The sequence below is a fragment of the Ochotona curzoniae genome, unplaced genomic scaffold (assembly GCF_017591425.1).
Source record: "Ochotona curzoniae isolate NIBS_2020 unplaced genomic scaffold, NIBS_Ocur_1.0 contig_3520, whole genome shotgun sequence".
Classification (NCBI taxonomy): domain Eukaryota; kingdom Metazoa; phylum Chordata; class Mammalia; order Lagomorpha; family Ochotonidae; genus Ochotona; species Ochotona curzoniae.
Genome location: NW_024465894.1, coordinates 13610221 through 13630859, shown reverse-complemented (window position 1 = coordinate 13630859; position 20639 = coordinate 13610221). Strand labels below are relative to the sequence as shown.

Sequence of the window (20639 nt, the reverse complement as noted above, 5' to 3'; positions counted from 1 at the left end):
CCAGGCACCAGTGTATGTCCTGGCTGCTCCACTACCGATCCAGCCCACTGCTCATGGCCTGGGAAAAGCAGCAGAGGGTGGAGCGAGTGATTGGGCTTCTGCCACCTACATGGGAGACCCAGATGAAGCTGCTGGTTCTTGGCTTGAACCCAGCCTAGTGTAGCTGCTGTGGCCATCTGTGGAGTGAATGAGCAGCTGGAAGATCTCTTTGTGTCTCTTCCTTTCTCTGTAACCTGATTTTCCAAATAAATCTTTTTTAACAAATGAAAATTAAGAAAAACATCTGTTTTTTTTTTTCCTTTTTTCTAAAAAAGGTTGCTTATTTAAGAGTGACAGACAATTCTTTCACCATCTGGATCACTCCCCAGGTACCCCCAACAGCCAGAGCTGGACCAGGCCAAAAGCCGGGAGCCAGGAGCTCCAGCTGGGTTAGCCATAAGAGGGGCAGGAACGCAAACTGGAAGCACAGTAGCCAGGACTCGGAATCGGGCACTTAGATATGGGTTGCAGGTCCCAAATGGCAGTCTGATCCACTGTCCACGATGCTAACCTCTGTGTGTTTCCTCTAGTGGGAAGCACTCAGTTGGCTCTCTGCATCCACGGGTTCAGCCAACCGCAGTTCAAAAATGTTAGGAAGAAAAAAATGATCTATGTAGAAAAACACAGACTTCTTGTTTTAAGATTTTTAGTGGAAAGGCAAATGTACAGACAGGAGAGATGGAGATAGAAAAATCTGTCTGCTGGTTCACTCCCCAAATGGCCACAATGGCTAGACCTGAGCTGATCTGAAGCCAGAAGCCAGGAGCTTCTTTCTGGGTCTCCCACACGGTGCAGGTCCCAAGGCTTTGGGCCACACTCCATTGCTGCCACAAGCAGGGAGCTGGATGACAAGTGGAACAACTGGGACAGAACCAGTGCCTATGTGGGATGCTGGCGCTTGCAGGCAGACGATTAGTCAGTTGAGCCATCTTGTCAGCCCCAACAGTTTTCTTGTCATGACTCCCTATAACCGCTCACACAGTATTGACACTGTATACACGTCCTAAGTGTCTGGCTGCCAGGAAGCTCAGGACAAGGTTTTACATGCAGCTGCAGAAAGCCCTGCTGTCCTCAAGGTGGCAGTGTGGTGTGGAGAAAGGGCAAGGCTGCAGAAATCTTTGCTCTTTCTCATCCTGGGCACCTTCTTAACGATAATATGGGTGTTGGTTCCCTCACATGTGGAAAAGGGATAACAGAAACTATTGTGCAAATAAAAATAAAATAGGCAATGAATTCTTATTTTACAAAACTGTCATGAGACCAATGCATTTAAAATATTTTATACATTACGGGGCTGGCGCAGTGGTGCAGCATCCCATGTGCTGTGCTGGTTTGTGTCCCAGCTGCTCCACTTCCCATTCAGCTCCCTGCTTGTGGCCCAGAGAACAGCAGAGGATGGTCCAAAGCCTTGGAAACCTGTACCCATGTGAGAGACCTGCAAGAACCTTCTGGTTTAGCTCTGGCCATGGCAGCATTCAGGGAGTGAACCAGCGGATTGAAAACCTTCGATAGATCTTCTTTTCTTTCTATAAAGTCTGCTTTTCAAATAAAATAAATATTTTAAAAGGATTTTATATATTATCCAAAAAACGAAAGTTGGTTATTAGCAGCCTAGGTTTTCTTACATCATCATTTTCACTCTCTTCCCTCCCAACACTTACATCTTTTAAACTTTAATAATTTTATGGTCTTATTATAACAATGTCCGTTTGTTCTAGCCCTTTCTGGAAGTACAGAGAACACCAATAAATGACATAATTGTCTTTAAGGGCAAGCTCCCTGAGGACAAGAATTCACACCCTTCACTTCTTGTACAGTGAAACTTTCATTAGAAAAACACTTGCTTATGGAATGAGCTTCCGGGCTTGATTTCCATACTAGAGTCAAAGGAAAAGTATTCCTGCAAGAGCATGCCCTGTTTAACAAAAAAAAAGGCGGAGCAGTGGACACAGGCCCTGTTGTAAAAGGAGAATAAGGCAGCACATTGGGTGCTGTAGCAGAAGAACAGAACTAACTGGACAACTACCCTAAACCAACGATGACAGCAGAAAATTTTGGTGACTGGAGCCAATGGACATTGGGAGGGTGACATCATCCTTGGATCAGTGAAATTGGCAGCATTCCAGAACTGTCCAAACTACCTGGACAGAACCCTCGGAATACGTACACATTGAGACTCTGGGTTGACAGGAGGTGGCGGCTCCTCGTCCCTGGGCAGTGGGATGTGTGGAAAGTCCTGAGTGGTTTTCCCCTTTGTTTCTCCTCTTACCCCAGGAACAACAAGAAGAAACAGCAAATCTGGAAGCAATAAATTCACCCAATTTTCCCCAAACCTTGATCCTTCCCAACCTGATCAACCATGTAATCATTAAAAAAAAAAGATAAAAAAGAAAGAAATCAACAAATGCATAGATTTTTATACACACACACACGGAAAAGTACTTAGATCTAAGCCTCACTGTCAGCATCTGCTGAACTGTGGGGAGAGCCCAGGAAGGGGCTTTGGTTTTTGAGCTGTTGCTGATGGCAGGAGATTGAGTCATTCATTGGTTGCTTCACTTATCAAAGACCACGCTGATGTAGATCAGCCCAGCACTTGTGCTGAACACTGGAAAAACACAAGTGGCCAGCAGCACACACACACGCACATCCCCATGGAATGGCTGCAGCTCACGGGTCCCTGTGAGCAGTACCATGTGCCGTGGGCCTGGGCTGGAAAGGAGCTAGCGGCGGAATCAGTTAGAAAAGGAGGGATGCAGGCTGCAAGCACAGGAGACAGAGTCTATCCAAGTAAACTCAAGGATCTTGGCCTCCGAATAGCAATGGGAACAAAGGTGGGGGAGCCCACTAAGAGCCTGGCAGTGTTTAAGGGACATGGACAGTATCTTGATGGGGAGAGCCTAGCAGAGTCAGCGGAAGATGCTGACAGCTGGGGGCAGGGGGCGGGGCTATGGGACACGCAAACACTGCAGACCCAGTGTGGCTCTCTGCCACACAGCTACTGTGTAACTCAGACTTACCCTGTTTGAGGAGGATGGAACAATGCAGACGGGCTTGCATGCGTGGGTCACCTGTGTGTAGCTGAAGCTATCCACCAAGGGTCCCCACTCCCGGGGGCCGAATAAGAAGGGGCATGAGGCTCTGGACCAGGACCGGACCTGATGACTGTTACAATCACATCCACATCCAAGGTTCCAGGATTCCCCTGCAAGCCAGGAAGCTGGACTTGGAGGGGGAATGGCAGGGGCTGTGGGCTGGAATCTGTGGCTAGGGAGCTGCCCTGGGCAGCAAATGGGTTAATGCTCAAATAACTTTTATATATGAATTAATGTGCAGAGTTGGGAGCCAAAATCTGTTCCATTAATTTTTCCATCCATTCCAGGAGTAGTTAGGTACACACAGTAAAGTTTATTTTGGTGCATGGTATACTTCACTCCATTAAAAATAAATTAATCAGCAAATTCCTGCCTGGCTCAGCTCTGGTTTCTGTAAATAGTGCCCAGCTGTAATGAGTTACAAGGTGTTATTATCTCACACACACAGGGGCTTCACTCTAGGGCTCTGCGTGCAACAAAAGCTTCTTAAATAAACTCAGAGAAGGCGGGATGATTTGTAATGTTTTCACAGAAGTGGGACATACCTCACCCATATAGAGTTTCTTTATATGACTCATTTTATAGCAAGTTAAATGAAGGAAGTTGGACGGGGGAAGGAGGGGCAATATGGTTCCCCGCCCCTTTCTTCAGTGTAAGAAAGTCCCCCAAGACGTGACCCTCACTCCAGAGGGAGGGAGGAGGGGACTGGCACGCAAGCACTGCACCATCCTGGCCCTGCAGCACATGTGCCAGGAGTTGGGAAGGGACACGACTCAGCCAGGACCAAGGACTGCTTCTCCCAGGAGGGGAGGCCCTGACAGGGAAGGCGGCACGCTCTTTACCCAGTTCGTGGGGATGACAAAGGGACCTTTGTTCTGGAGGCCTCCTGCAAATGACGTGGGATGGGACAAGCCCTGCAGCCCTCAGAGGCCTCCTGCGTCCTAGAGGCTGGCACGCCCGACCTCTCCCCTCAAGCTGCACAGGGTTAGCGTGCTGCATTTACCATTTGAAAAGTTTCTAAAAGACCCAGAAAGTTTCTAAAAGACATAAAAAAGAGGCTGGCAGAGATAAGGCTCTGCTTCTTTTCATGTCCAACTCTGCCCGGTAGCCCAGAGCCAGTAGACAGAGGCTCGCTGCCGGATTAGAGTTGACTGTGTTACCAACTGCTACTAGGCCACGGCAGGCCCTCAGTGGGGTGTTCCCCTTTGAATCTACCCATCCTTTCCTCAGCTTTTGGAAAACATTGTCAGTCACATGCAGCTGCTACCAAGAACTTGGAGAGCTCTGGCCTAGAGCCTCTCCCAAGGAAAAGCAAGGCATTCTCCCAGCACTTTATCCTACCAGAACAGACTCCTGAGCACGAGAGAAAACATAAATGGGGACAGGTATGCGACAGGGGCTGTACACAGGTCAGTTCAGGCCTCTCTCTGCAGGTCCTGGGACACACAGGCACTTCTCTTCTGGCAGCTCCTCAACGCCAGCTGGCTGAACAACTGGAGGGGGCAGCGTGTCAAAGGCCCTCGTCGTTGTAGGTAGGCGCTACGGGCTTCAGGATGCTCTGAGGATTCTTCTCCACTAGAGGGCGCCAGCTCACCTCTCCTGTTAGCAGCAGGTCCTCCCCGCTCATGGAGTCCAGGTACTGCATCTGCAAGGGAAGGGCAGGCACAGAGGCAGCACAAATGTGACATGGCATAAGCAGAGGGAAGCAGGAGGGGACAGGAGGGCACTTCCAGCCGTTAAAGCTCCTGGACTAGGGGGAGAGGAGGACTTCTTATCTCCCAGATTATCTGATTAAGATTTGGAGAGGCAAGTTCCAGGGAAGCTCACTGGGAGGTTTTAGGGCACTGCCTGCCACACACACCACAGCCACCAGGCCCTCCCTGGAGAGCTCTGGCAGACCAGGAAGTCAGGGCTTGTGACTTGCAGAAGATGTCCTATCTATTTCCATCAATGCTGCTACTAAAGAATCACTAGGGGCTCATGCAGAGATAGGGTACAGCACATGTACAGCGTTTCTCACTTGGACTTGGTCCTGGCTTGTGTGTCCCCACTGACCCCAGAGCTGGTCAGTGTCCCAGCGCCATGCTGCCCTTGATTGGCCATGAAGACAGCTATGATCCCAGGCCGCCCTGCTACTTTCTGACCACTCTCAGCTATAGCCCCAGTGTTCCCTCCATAAAAGAGCCCACAAGTCCTGGGTCCTCCTGCTCCCAAACCCACAGCTGTTCTGACATCCAGGAGTAGAAACTGGGTCCACTCTGGGCTGTCTTCCGCCTTGGGCCTCCGGGATGTCACTGTCCTGGGCAATGCTGGATGCTCGGGCTGGGAGCCTTAGGGCAGGACCACTTGTGGTGGAGGGGAAGGGGAGGCCAGGGAGTAAATGCAGGGCTGTGTCTCAGGAGAAAAAGTTGACTGCGGGGGACTTCTGGGTGGGGCAAGCAGTGGGATGAGAAACACCTTCAAGCAGAGGCAAAACCCAGGGTGAGAAGTGATCTGAGCACAAGCTAACAGCAGGTTTAACAGATGAGCTCCTCCCAACTGGGGGAGCAGGGAGGGGAACTGTCTTTACTTTGGGCTTCGGGCCACCCCCTCTTCCGAGGATTCAAGCTGCTGGCCCTGGAACTCCAAACTGGCCTCTCACATACACCTCAGGTCTAGATGTTCACATGCCCTGCTCTCAACCCAGAAAGGAAGCTTAACTGCATTGTCATCTTCTCCAAAACCTACACCTCCTTCCAACTACTCCATTTCATCCTCTACGCCTCAATGTTGCCCATCTCCTGGATTAAAAATCTCAACATTCTTTGATTGGGTCTTGGCCCACTGGACACACCAAGCAGCACATGCTGGTGCCGGACTTCAGTCAGCTCAGGGGCCTCTTCCCTGTCAACTGGGTCCCAACAAGCCTGTCCCTGCCCTGCCTTCCACAGCCCCGGGCCCACCCAAAGGCCACCTCAGACCCATTCGCTCCAGGGCGGCTTGAGTGCCTCACTGTCCTCACCAAATAATGAGTTGGCTCCTCAGGGCACACGATTGGGCCTTATTAATCTCTATTTATCCAGCAAGTAACTGGCACAGCCAGTGCTCAAAGGTTTGATGACAGAACTGTCCCCAGCAGAGCTTCTGGTGTTCCTAAGAGCCCCAATCTCTGCTTTCCCATTGTCCAATTTTCACTGGAGTTACAGGGGGCTCCTTATGAGGACACTAGGGTGGTAGCCCTTTCCTTTAGGGTCTTCAGAGAGGTCCCAGCTGTGTCCGGTCACAAAGTGGACAGGTGCCCTGGCATGAACCCACCTTGGCAGATGGAAAAGCTGGATGGGGTTCTCAGTAGACACAGCATGTGCCTTGCCAACTGCTACTTCCGTTTGAGGTTGAGTCCAGGCAACTGTGCTGGGCTCAGAACTCTCTGAGGGTGGGGCCCTTCTGCCATGCTGCTCTCTCCCCTGGCTCTGGCGTATTTGAAAAACAGTCAAACAAGAGTCCTGGCTTCTGGAGTTCTCCACCACCTAGGCCTCAAGATCCCCAAGACGTGGCTTTTCCCATAGCCAACTGGCCAGTACAATGGGCCCTGTCTTTTCCTGAGGAGCTAGGGTCTGGCTTTCCCTTTCCTGACCCTGGAGATCAGAAGGCCATGGACACAGGTGAACAAGGGAATAACTATGGGGTGAGGCCCTTCGTACTTAGGCTCAGAAAGCAAAGGTGACTCACGGGACAGCCAAGCTGCTGAGCTGTCTGGAGCAGCTGAGGCCTCAGGTGGCCACATGAATCACCCAGCTTGGGGTCCAAGGCCAGCTGTGCAGCTGACTCACCGGAGATCCTGGGAAGGTCCTCCTGTCCCTGTCACTTGGCCCACTCAGCTATGAAGTATGAGTTCTCTGGGAGCAGTGAGAGCAAGGAGTTCAGTGCCCACGGTTCCAAGAAAGCTGGGTAGGTAAGCAGTCCCTGCTGGGAAACCTCCTACAGCTCAGATGTTGGGGAGCTCTGGGGATCCACAGGGGTGAGCGGGGGACTGTGCATGGCTGTGGAGAACAGCCAGTGCAAAGAGGCTGCAGCATGTCTGTGGAACACTTCCTGGAGCCCAAGCCCATGAGGAATCAGGCACAGGAAGCGAACCTAGTCACAGTGGCTGGCTGCTGCTCTAACCAGTGTCCAGGACTCTGTGGGTCCAGCATCTTAGCATGGAACCTGGCACGCAGCACACAAGAAAATGTGCAGAGAATGAGTAGCTGCAAGGTTCTGAAAGCAGGATGGGTATTCATCAACTGTTCCTCTCTCGTTCTCTCCCATTCCTTGCTACTGAGGCGATGTGGTCAGAGTCCCCTCAGCCTTCCATGATCCTGATCGTCTAGCATCCACAGATCTCCGGGAGGAATGCTCACCTGTTTCCTCACATACTCCACCAGCAGTTCAAGCTGCCGAGGATCTTCACACTTCTGGTTGAAGAAGGTTCTCCAGAGAGCAGCTGCCAGCCCACGGTCATCTGAAAGGATCCCCTGGAACACACAGCACAAAGACTTGTCTCCTATGAACAAGCTGGCCACTGTGGAGCTGGCTCAGGAAGACATCACAAACACCGTGCAACAAAAATGGAAGAGCTATGCCACAGAGCTGGGAAGAACATCTGGCTCAGCCCCTTCATCTAATACACATGGCAAGAACGTGGGTTCCAGAGGAAGGTGATGCCTAGCTGGGACCTGTGTCTGACTGACCTTCCCAGAAACACCTCCCTCTATTGCACACTTGAGAGGCCAGGGAGAAAAACTGGAGTGATTGTGCTCCCACTGTCACCCATAGGGCACATACAAGACACATGTGGGTGTGTCTGGATTGTGCTGTTTGCTTGTTTTAATTTGAAAGGCAGAGTTAAAGAGAAAAGGAGAAACAGAGAGATCTTCCATGTGATGCTTCATTCTCCAAATGACAACAGCCAAAGCTGGGCTGGTCCAAAGCTGGGAGTCCAGAGCTTTTGCTGGGTTTCCTAAGTGGAGACCCTTGGCCCTTCCTCCGCTGCTTTCTCAGGCCATTGACATGGAGCTGAATCAGAAGTGGGAACAGCCAGGACTCAAATCGGTGCCCATGTGAGTTGCTAGTGCCACAGGCAGAGGCTTAGCCTCCTCTGCCAAGTTGCAGCCCTGGATTGTGCCTTTATGTTTTATGCAAGGGCAGAAATCTGTAAAAGAAAAAAAGCAGGTATCTGCTTCTTCAGTTACCCAACTCCAGGCTGGCCATGGCTGGCCTGGCCTCTTCTAGAGTTGAGGAATATACTATTCCGAATGTGTGCTACGAATCAATTCTGCTTGCACAGGGAAGATCAAGTAAAAAGAGATCCTCAGCCCCAGGCTGGGCTGCTTTCTAACCTGGACCTCTGGGGAGGGGCGAGGAGGTGGTCCTTGTTCCCAGGAGTGACAGTGACAAGGTAAAAGTGGAGGAGTGGCCCTGTCCTGGGGCCAAGGCAGAGTGCAGAACCTGGAGGCCAGGGATCAGATCGAGGCTTTGATCTGCTGCTGCCCAGCTCGGTGTTAGCGGCAATTCACCAGAGCTGGGTCTCAGCTTTCTCATTAAAATACTTTCTCTGCCTATAGCATCCTTAACTTACAGAAGCAGGACAATGTGAAGGTTTTTTGTTAAAGGTAACATGTTGAATCAAAGACAAGAAAAGTATGTGTGTGAGGCAGCTGTGGATACTGTTCAAACAGCAGGATCGAAGAGCCAGTCCACCTGAGTCTAAATGCCAACTTCTGTCAGCTCTATCCCCTGCTGACTGTATGGCTCCAGGAAGGCCATCAGCACTTCCGTGAGCTCCAGTGTCTCATGTATTAATAAATCAACATAATGATATGAACCCTGATGCTCCAGTGAGGAGAACTAATAATGGCCATCAAAAGCTCTGTAACTGGTAAACACTGCTCAAAGACTTAGGACCCTGTACCCACTGTTAGACTGTGGGCTGGTCTCTAGAGCACTTGCTATGTGCAGTTTGGCTCTAGGCCTGCTGCTGGGCATGGCCACGTCTCTGTGGAGTGCTGACAGTTTGGTGGAAAACATTCTACCTGCTCTGAATGTCCTCTGCTAAACACACCTAAAAATTCCACAGCTCAAAAGAGTCTTGGCCTGATGGCTGAGTCAGGAAAGCCATCTTCTGGCAGATGTTATTAGGAGTCAAAGACAAGTTCAGGCACATCATCAATTCTCCAAATTTTCTGCTAACACAACAGCTTGCCTACGTCTGCACTGCCCTGGGCACATGCTGGAGTGCTGCTGGCTGCAACCTACATGTGTTAGCTACACAGGTAGGAACAAGAATGGGGACAGAGCAGGTGGCTTAGGGACTTGGGGAATGAACAGAGTCTGGGACTGGAAGAGCTGGGAGCCATACCTAGCTGCTCTGGGCAGGTGAGATGGCCCAGCGGGGGCGACTCAGTCATCAGGAGCTCCTGGGCAGTTGGAAGAGAACCAAGAGGCAGGCTCCTTAACAGGGATGGCGGTCTATCTGCTCCGTTCGTCAGGTCCCTTTATGCACCCATTCTTAATGACTGTGTACCCAGCAGGGCAGTCGTTACCATCCCCATGTCAAAACCATGGACACTGAGGCTTATGGGTTACCCAGTTGACTGGAATTAGAGTTAGACCAGCATCTACTGATAAGGTTGGGGAGGGTGTCTGACCAGTTCTATTCAGAACATTGCACCTGGCACAGAGAGGCAGTGCTACAAAAACGGCAACAACAAAAAAAATCAATGCTAGGAAGTCAGTGAAAAAGTACCAATTTTATATTAAGGAAGCAGAGAAGGAGAAACAGTTTCAGGAGCCCAAAGCTACACTGCACTGTAAGTTTCTCACAGTCCAGGAGGATTCCTACCTGCTTTTCCTCAGAAAGCACATAGAGAGAAAGCAGCCCTCAGGAAATGGAGATGCAGAGGTATATACTGGCTGAGAGCAAGCTGGGAGAATGTCCTGGGCATTATGGCAGAGTCTCACTCAATGACAACTGACTTGATAGCGCTGCGTCCATGGAAGGAGCAGACCAAACAAGACTGTAAGAAAGGGCTGCTGTGGAACAGCACTGCCAACAAGAACCTTCTGTCGTGGTGGAAATGTCCTCTACCTGCACAGCCAACACAGGGGCACTGCCAACCCACAGTCACGGAGCACATCAAGTGTGACTAATGTGACTCTCTGTCTCTCCTTCTCTTTGTATATCCGACTTTCCAATAAAAATAAATACATCTTAAAAAAAAAAAAAAAGAGCTGGAGCCAGAGTTGTGGTACAGTAGTAGGTAAAACTGCCATGTGCAATGCCAACATCCGAAATGGGTAAATTTGTGTCCCAGCTGCTCCACCTCCAATCCAGCTCCCCGGTAATGGCCCAAGTATCTGAACTTCTGTCACCCACTTAGGAGACCTGGATGAAGCTCCTGGCTTCTACCCGGTCCAGTCCTGGCCATTGCTGTCATCTGGGGAGTGAACGAGCAGATGGGAGATTGATCTCTCTCTCTCTTAAATAAATACATCATCTAACAAATCAACAAATACAGATCTGAATGTTTAGATATGGGAGGACACTCAAGATCTACGGCTCAATGAAAATACCGTTACTGAGCCAGTAAGTTACACCTAGCACCATTAACATCCTATATCAGAGCATGGGTTTGAGTCCTGCCTTGTCTGCTTCCGATCCAGCTCTCTGCTGATTCGCTTAGGAAAGCAGCACACGATAAGCTTGAATGTTTAAGTCCTTGTCATTCACATGAAAACCTAGGTGAAGTTCTGGGCTCCTGGTTTTGGCCTTGTGCTGCCATGACCATTGCAGCCATTTGGGGAGTAAACCAGCACATGCAGGATTTCTTTCTGTCATTGTCCATTTTGATTAAAAAAAAAAAAAGAAAAAACTTTTAAAAAGAAAAAAGCACTTTAGAAAATAGTGTGTATCACAAAATTCCCATTTCCATAAAGAAGAAAAATACTGAGGTGTTTTTCTCTAAGTACAGATAACATGTGGAAGGATACCACAAACACTTTTGAGAAAGCTTTCTTTAAGGCCAGGGACTTGTTTGGAGAGGAATGCCCCTCCATTTCTGTTTCAGCCTCTTATATCCAGTTTCACGAACCTTAAAAATGAATCATATTGGGCCTGGCGCGGTGGCGCAGTGGTTAAGGTCCTTGCCTTGCACACCCGGGATCCCATATGGGTGCCGGTTCTATCCCAGCTGCCCCACTTCCCTTCCAGCTCCCTGCCTGTGGCCTGGGAAAGCAGCCGAGGACGGCCCAAAGCTTTGGGAACCTGTACCCGGGTGGGAGACCCGGAAGAGGCTCCTGGCTTCAGATCGGCATAGCATCGGCCCGTTGCGCTCACTTGGGGAGTGAATCATCGGACGGAAGATCTTCCTCTCTGTCTCTCCTCTCTGAATATCTGCCTTTCCAATAAATAAATAATAAAAATAAATCTTTAAAAAAAATGAATCATATTGCTTTACCATTGAAGTGAAGGCATGTGATTTTTCTAGAAGACTGAGTCTGATTTATCTATATCTCTCCATCAAACACCAAGCAAGGACTCAATAAAGGCTGGTTAGTTGACTGATATAACTATACTAGGTAGTGTTGGTTCTCAAGCACTAGGCGAACTGCTGGGAACATTTAACCCAGGTGCTAGGTCAAAGAGGGAGAAGTTAATACTAAGTCAAATGGAAGGTAGTGATGGGAGTCCTGGAAGCCTCCCTCAGAAGGTCTCATCAAAAGCTTTTGATGGCAATGGGGAGGGGCAGGTATTTGGCCTGAATCCTACCTTGGTTTGAGTCCCAGCTCACTCCCCTTCCCAGTTTTCTGTTAATGCATATGCTGGGAAGGCAGCAGGTGCTGTCTCAGGTAACTGGGTCCCTCCACAACTGCTGCAAGCCTGGACTGAGTTCCCAGCTCCCAATGCACTTACCATGGGCATCTGGGGAATAAACCAGCACATGGAGGAGCTCATTCTCTTTCTGTCTCCACCCGCTCCTAACCAAATCTGATTCTTTAAAAAAAATTAAATAGGTACAAAAGTAAAAGGAGACTTTGGAATAACTACCTTAATATATATATATATATATATATATATATATATATAGCTTTTGGTGGTGGCATTGCTTGGTCTGAGACTTGACAAATGATCTTACCTCATCATATCCCAAGATTGCGGCATAAAAATTATTTGTCATCAGGATCATGTTCTTCTTCAGGATATAGGGGTTAACCTATAGAAAAAATGGTAAGAATAATGTATAAAATAAAGGAAAACCCAACAAAAGCATTATTTTTGGCTCTGAGTATCAGACTCTGAGTAGAGTAAGAGACAGGGTCCCCCGACAAGGTGCTTGTGCATTGCTGATTCCCTGTTCTGTCAGGGTTCTCCCCAGTTTGCCAACTTCTTTTAAGTCCTGATTACAAATGACACAAAATAGTTTAATGAGCCAAGCACCAACTATGTCTGGTTCTATGCTAGAAGGATGCCATGAACACTAAATAGATATAAGACACAGTTTCTTGGGGCACATACCACCACTGAGAATATACTGAATATAAACATACACTTTATAATTACACTACAATATGTTGCTTTGAGCCTTATTCCAAATGCGCTGATTGATAAACTATTTGCAGTACAAATGACCTCTGCTTGTGGGAGCCAGGGAAGAGCTCCCTAAGAGGTGATGTCTAAGCAGAGCTTGAAGGAAGGAGAGTAACAGGAGATACTGAGAAGGGTGAGCAGCATTCCAGAAAGAGGGAATAAGGTGTACAAAAGTTCAGGAACCAGAAAGAAAATGTATGGGTAGGTCCAAGGAGGGTGAACACACAGGAACAGGCAGAACACTGAAAATGTTTGTTGAGATCAGGTTAAAAAAAAAAAGTCTTAAGAGTCACTCAAAAGAGTTTGTTGTGGCAAAAGGCCAAAAGGAAGGAAGTTATGAGGAGGAAAGAGAAAGGAAGGTGAGATCGATGAGACACTGAGGAGAAAGGAGTCCCTGAAGCGGTGGAGAAGAGGGGAAAGAAGTAAGTAGCTCTGGAGTGTAAGAGTTCATGCTGGGAGATGGATTCAGAGATTCAGTGCCAGTGACACAGTGGGAACCTGGGAACACTGCTTTCAGAGAAGGACAAGGAGGCCTTCCAAGCTGAAGCGCAGGCCACTCGCTGTTTCCAGCAAGGCAGAGCTTTGGCATAATTGAGGGCTGAGCCTCTGCCTTATGGTTTTCTGGGGTCCCAGCAGCAAGTCCAGTTTAATGTGTAATTTAGAGTGAGGACTCAGTATTCAACCTGACAAAGTCTTTGAAATCACTGAAAGTCATCTGAGTCTTTATATGGAGAATACTATTTGTACTTAATGACCTTGATTACGACCACAGCTACCCTTTCTCCATCTCCTGAGCACCTCATGGATATTATTCCCTTTGTTAATTACTGGAACTCATGTGGACAGATGCATTACTGTCACCAACAGACAGACTCAAGACAGGTGAAGTAACCTGCCTTGGGTCTAAGAGCAAACTAGCGAGAAAGCTGTGATTGGCATCCATGTTGGTCTAAATCCGAAGCCCATGCTCTTTCGGCTTCAACAGGTTCCCACCTCCAGGACGACAACTTGACTTTGATTCACAAATCAAGGACTATTCACAATAGGTCCCTGAAGGAGGACAGAATGAGTTGAAAGGATCTGGATTTAGAATCGAAAAACCTGAGTTCAGGGCCATAGTTCTGCTATATGTAGAGGATGTGATCTAGAGCAAGTCAATCCCTCCGAGTCCATTTCCCTGTCTTTTAAACACTCTAGACCCAGAGCTGATCGAAGAGCAAGTGAGTTAGTAGGTATTCATTCATTAATTTAACAACTTGTGCTGAAAGCCTTGGTAAACTGCAGAGTACTCTGCAAATGCAAGGAAATATGAGTAATACCTTCAGGTTTGTTTATATAAAACTAAAACTAGCTCCAATACTTTATAGTCATGGACAATTTTCAAAAATGAAGACAGAATTGTGAAGCTCAGGGCTGGAAAATGTGAGAATGGATGTAGCTGGGAGTGCACACCACGCCCTCCCCCACTCACCTTCACTCCAGGCCTTGTGGACCATCCATCTATTGTTACTCTCCATGCATGTTCCCCCACACTCCACAACACACATGCCAGGAATACAGTGTGGTACAATCTCTCTCACTAGCATGCAAGCTTCACAAGGAACATCCACTAGCAAGGAACTATGTCTGATTAATCTTGGCACGCCCAATACTTGGCCCTAGTATCATGCATAGAATGTTCTACCCAATGATACTGACTGGCTTTGCTGATTGCTGTTGTTGCATCTGCCTACCTTCCAAGTTTCTGAAATTTCAGAAATACATATTGCTCCAAACTTCTACTCTATTTTTTTTTCCCAGAATGGGCTGATTGAAAGGAAGAATTAAATAAGCCAGGGGCCAGTGCTGTGGCATAATGGGTTAAATTTCCACCTGTGATACAGGTATCCCACGTAGATGCCAGTCCAAGTCCCAGCTATTCTATTTGCAACCCAGCTCCCTGCTAATGTGCCTGGGAAAGCAGTACAGGATGGTCCAAGTATTTGGGCCCTAATACCCATATGGGAGCTCTTGGCTTCTGGCCTTGGCCTGGCCCAGCCCTAGTCATTGTGGCCATTTAAGGAATGAACCAGTAGAGAGAAGAAATCTCTTTCTCTCTGTAATTCTGCCTTAAAAAGAAAAGAAAAGAAGGAAACAGAGAAGGAAAAAAGAAATATTATAGAAAAGAAGAAAAAACCCAGAGCTAGAGTGCATTCCTTCTGACATGTGGTGATGATACTGTCATCAAAACCTCTGGATACCCAATGCAGGGCTCCCCCCACTCCTATAATTGTTTTCTTAACTGTGCAAGAAAAGCCCAAGCCACAAAATGGTATCTACTGAACCTGCTCAGTAGAGATGGCTGCACCCAACTCATTAACCTTGAGAGCTCAGAAGGCCCCAGAGATCACCTACTTCAACACACTTAAGGCAACAGTGAACTGAGAGTCAAAAGGACTAAGATACTTGTCCAAGGTGACACATCACGTTATGGTCAAAGCCAACGCCAGGATTACAATCTGATTCTGCTACTTTGCCTAGTTTACCACCTGCAGGGCATTTCTGGATCAGTTTGCAAACCTCTTCAGCATGGCACCCAACATGTGGGCACACAAGCACTTTTCTCGGGAGGCACCTGTATCCTGACTGGCTATCGCTCAGAAAGCAGGAAGCAGAAACAGAGCTCCTTACTAGCAAGGCTCAGCTACCCTCTGGTTCTGACATTTCTAACTCCAAGGACCTCTAGCTGCCTGTCCCTTTCCCCTCTAGCTGAGACATGGCAAGCTGCCACAGCCAGGAATGGGTTTCAGACACCATCACCCTGCCTGGACTGGCTCGTGAAAAGGGCCCTTCCTGGCAGCGCATGGAAGCCTGATCAGTGCAGACACATGATCTGAAGGCAACGGGTGAGGGTGAGTGACAGGCAGCTTCCTGAACGACTGGATTCATCCCGCTGAGCGCTTCTAGCCAGCCCAGCAGCCAAGGGGAGCTGGGGGCTGTTCTCTAGTGAAAGCCTGCTGGATTTTACTCTTTGGCATAAGCTTTTGTTTTCCGATGTGCAGGTTCCCTGTCCTGCCACTGCCTCCTGGATTGTTCTATGTGGAGCATCGTGTTCATGAACACACGATGCAACCAGCAGAAGAGCATCCTCTCCCAGACAGTGCCAGGCTTTTCTCCTGCAAAACTCATCCTTTCCATGATGCTTTGCTTTTATATAACGCCATACATGCAGCGCCACTGCAAGGAAAAGGTTCCTTTTATATCAGTTACTCATATTTTCCCATTTATTTAAACCATTAAAATTCATGCAGATATTTTATAAGCATCAGGATTTGGTCACTGGTATTACTGAATGTTTAATAATAAACTAAACAGAAGAAATCAGAGGGTTAAATGATGACTGCAATTCCTGTAATGACTTAATTAAATTTTTATTGAGTACATAAACTATGATGTCATCTCTAGCCAACCACTTGTCTGCTTTCCCAGCATGTCACAGGGCGGGAGCACTCAATAGGAGACTCGGCTAAATGAGCAGCAGGTCTGAGCTCAAGTGGGGAGGGGAGCAAGGCTCATGTAACACACTCAATAAATTATCCGTTCATTTTTAAACAAAGTCCATGAGTTATAATATATTTGCCATGCACTTTTTATGACATAATAAAAATGTTACCTTAAGGATTACTTAACACATACTACAAATGTTATAGCAGAGGCAGGCACAAGGGGCAAAGAAAACAAACACGAGCAGGCCAGGGACAGGTCCTGGAGTTTATGTCCCAGGGGAACGGCACAGTATATTAAAAAAGAACACACAAAAAAAACAGGGATGCAAGAGTTCAGGGTCACTAATAAGCAGATTAATGAATGAGACAAGCAACGGGGAACAAGAGCGAGGCAATCAGGAATCCTGCAGGACACGTGTTTAATTAAGGTGGTATTGTTGAGGAGGAACATTAAAGAGATGCTAGTTCATTTGAGGCCGATTTGCCTTCCTCTTTACCCCTTTTCACATTGCTGCTCTTAAAAACGTTTATGTGACTGCTTAACAGAGACTACATGGATATAGGACTGGAGGGAGGTCAGGGTTTAACTCCTTCATGAACGCCACAAGGTTCTTGGTATTCTGTTCTTGGTCACCTTTCTTGCTTCGTCTCCTCTGGTCTCCCTGCTTTTATGTCACACTTTAGTTAGGGTAAACTGTTTGCGACTGCCACAACTATGTTCTGTTCTCACGTCTCTTAGCCACAATGCTACTGGGAACCCTTCTCTCTTCTTTATTTCTTTATCCACTCACAGAGGAGATGCTAACTTCTTGTCCTCTAAGATCTGGTTCAAGTTACTACAAAGCCTCCCCTCTCTCCAGTGTACAGGTGCCATGAAAGTGATCCAAGTTCAGAAACAATTCCCATAATCCACTCTTTACTAAATGCTAAGAACCGCTGAGAGCTTTATTTATATGAGCTTCTTTAATCCTTCCCAGTGACTCCATGATATAGGTGCCATTGTGAACAAAGGAAACTGATGTGTGGAAAAGTTATTACACAGTTAGAAAACACTGAAATCAAGATTAGAACACAGAGCACTACAACACTCCAATGCTTATCCATGTTGGAACCACCACCACCACCACCAAACCATCGCTGTTTCTCTACAGCTCCCACACCTCAGGTTATCCACAGAGGTAGAGCTAAAAAGTACAAATACAGTCTTAAGGAAACACAATTCAGAGAGTCCAATTTCAGTGGTGGCTAGAGAGACCAGCCCTCGCATGGCTCATCAGTGCCCAATAACAATACACCAGACATAACTACATTAGCTACCCCATTTCTAGGAAAACCTATAGGGTGGGCTGGGGGAAACAGGAATTAAAATGGTGGGACAAGGAGAACAGAAAAAGTTGGTTGAAAAGCTCAATAATTGATGATCAGCAAGCTTGTAAAGACAAGCTTTGTACTTGTAAAACTTGTTAAAAGAAGGCAGAGAGGTAAGTTGCTACTTATGGTAAGAATTTGTCAGAATACATGAATTACAATGGGTATCAGGAGAAGGGGGATTTGGGTGGGGTTGATCCAATGGATCAATTGGTTAATCCTCCTCCTATAAGTGCCAGGAACCCACATGAACGCTGGTTCGTATCCCAGCTGCTCCACTTCCCATCCAGCTCCCTGCTTGTGGCCTGAGAAAGCAGCTGAGGGTGACCCAAAGCTTTGGGACCCTGCACCCACGTAGGAGACTTGGAAGACTCTCCAGGCTCCAGGCTTCGGACTGGTTCGGCTCAGGCTGTTGCGGCCACTTGGGGAGTGAACCAGCAGACAGATGATCTTTCTCTCTCTATCTCCTCTTCTCTATAAATCAGACTTTCCAATTAAAAAAAAATCTCAAATGATAGTTAACCTTAGAGGTGAACATTGTGCTGCAATGGGTTAAACTACCACTTGGGAATCTTGTATCACAATGCTAATTTTTTCTCTCTCTTTTTTAATATATATTTTTAAAGATTCATTTATTTTTATTGGAAAGACGGATATACAGAGAGGAGGAGACACAGAGAGGAAGATCTTCTGTCTGTTGATTCTTTCCTCAAGTGGCCGCAATGGCTGGAGCTGAGCCAATCCAAAGCCAGAAGCCAGGAGCTCTTCCGAGTTTCCCACGTGAGTGCAGGGGTCTTAAGGCTTTGGGCCGTCCTCGACTGCTTTCTCAGGCCACAAGCAGGGAGCTGGATGGGAAGCAGAGCCTTTGGGATTAGAACCGGTGCCCATGGGATCCTGGCACGATTAAGGTGAGGATTTAAACAACTACGCTATTGCTCCGGGCCCATCTGTCTCTCTCTCGCGCGCTCTCTCTTTTTTTTTAAAATAAAAGATTTGTTTATTTATTTGAAAGGTAGAGTTACAGAGAGAGCGAGAGTGGGAGAGGCAGACAGAGAGGGACAGAGATCTTCCATCCGCTGGTTCATTCCCAATGGCTGCAATGCCTGTAGCTGGACAAGCCTGAAGCCAGGAGTCAGAAGCTTCTTCCAAGTCTTTCATGTTGGTCAGCCACTCTGCTTCTGATGCAGCTTCCTGCAATCAGTACAAGATTGCCCTCACCGATAGGGGAGGCGTGGACAGAGTTCTAGGCTCCTGGCTTCAGTCTGACCCAGCCAGCTCTCCCTATTATAGCCATTTAGGGAGTGAATCAGCAGATGGCAGATTTTAATCTCTACCCTTCATTTAGATGAAAACAAACTTTTTAAAAAAGAAATGTATTCTTTTTTATTGGAAAGTCAGATTTACAGAGAGAAGCAGAGACAATCCCCAAAAGGCCACAACAGTCAGAGTGGAGCCGATCTGAAGCCAGGATCCCCCTCGGGGTCTCCCACACAGGTTCAGGGTCCCAAGGCTTTTGGGCCATCTTCGACTGCTTTCCCAGATCACAAGCAGGGAGCTGGATGGGAAGTGGAGCAGCTGGAATACGAACCAGTGCCCATGTGAGATTCCAGCATGTGCAAGGCAAATAATTTAGCCAATAGGCTATCCTGCTGGGTCTGAAAACAAACATTTTTTAAAAGAATAACTTTAGGGGCAGGTAGCTGGGAGTTAAATCAACATTTGTGATGCTTACTTCCAGGCCCAGCTACTCTGCTTCTCGCTTCTCTTCCTGCCAGTGTGCACGGAGGCAGCAGACCATGGCTCAAGGACTCCTGCGGGAGGCCGAGATTGACTTCTAGAACCCCGCCTTTGGCATCTGGGAAATGATGGAAGTCTTCACATCATTGTGAAGAATTCAATGGAAGTCACAAAAAAAGGGAGCAGACGCCTTTTCTATAAGATGAGGACACTAATATCCCGCTTTACATATTATGATGAAGGTTAAAAAGGTAACACCTTTAAGCTTTTAATAAAAGCTTGTTGCTTTTTTCTTCACATAGGTTTTAACACATCCACTGGGAACACTTACCACACTATTTTAATGATCTGTTTACAGGCTGAGCCCCTCCTCCTGCCAAACACAGAGCATTAGACTGTGAGCAACTTGAGGGCAGACCCGATGCAAGGCTCAGCATGCATCAGCAGAATCACACCATAGGATATTTCCTGCCACATGACCTCCTGTAGCACTGAGGTCCTCACATTTAAGAAACTTCACGAAAGCTCCTGGGTAGCTGAGTGGGTGCACATACATAGTTGCCTGAGAAAGCCTGATTCTTGCCTATTTAGTCTGTCCTTGCAAGGGGCCTCAAGTCTCAGACTCCTGTCACTAACAGGGTAAGAACCAAGTAATTCTAAGAAACAAAAAGGTTAAACATAAAGTGACTTTCATTCCTACTGTTCTATAAGACTCTGATGGAGGAATAGGATATTTTAAAATATTTATTCGATAGGCAGCAAACTGGGGTGGTGGGAAGAGGAGATACTAAGAGAAAGAAATCTCCCACTCACAGTAATGGGAATTCTCCCATTGCTATTACTCACTTCCCAGATGGCCACAACAGCCAGGCCTGAATCAAACTGAAGCCAGGAGCTGTATCTATCCTGGTCTTCCACATGGGTGGCTGGGCCCAAGCACTTAAAACCATCTTTTGTTGCCTTCCCAGGTACATTAGCAGGAAGCTGAATTAGAAGTACAGCAGCCAGGAATCAAATCAGCACTCTGAAAGAGCAGGCCAGTGTCACAGGCAGCAGCTCAACCCTCCCGACCACAAGGCCAATTTCAGGCCACATTCTAGGAGGTAAAATTTGGGCTAACTCTCGGTTTTTATTTTCACCCTCTGCCAAGATTCATATATTTTTATTTTTATTTGGGAGGCAGAATTACAAGAGGGAGAAGGAGATACACACACACAGGCACACACAGAGTGACAGAGATCTGCCATCCTCTGGCTCATTTCTCAAATGGCTGCAACAGTTAGAACTGGGACAGGTAGAAACCAGGAGTCA

At 47.6% G+C, this 20639-nt stretch overlaps 1 protein-coding gene across 5 annotated transcripts in view; it reads right to left on the bottom strand.

Annotated features, from left to right (window-relative positions):
• Positions 1-2436: 2436 nt before the first annotated feature.
• LOC121157379 (ubiquinol-cytochrome-c reductase complex assembly factor 1) overlaps positions 2437-20639 on the bottom strand; it is a 98857-nt gene continuing 80654 nt past the window's right edge. For 4 of the 5 annotated variants that reach the window (XM_040981573.1, XM_040981575.1, XM_040981574.1 and 1 more), the window contains 3 exons: positions 12287-12364; positions 7514-7627; positions 2437-4779 (listed from right to left, as the gene is read on the bottom strand). In XM_040981573.1, coding sequence (XP_040837507.1) covers positions 4645-4779; positions 7514-7627; positions 12287-12364 — 327 coding nt within the window. In that variant the 3' untranslated portion in view covers positions 2437-4644. The remainder of the gene's footprint in view (positions 4780-7513; positions 7628-12286; positions 12365-20639) is intronic. The other variant, XM_040981576.1, reaches the window with a different exon arrangement.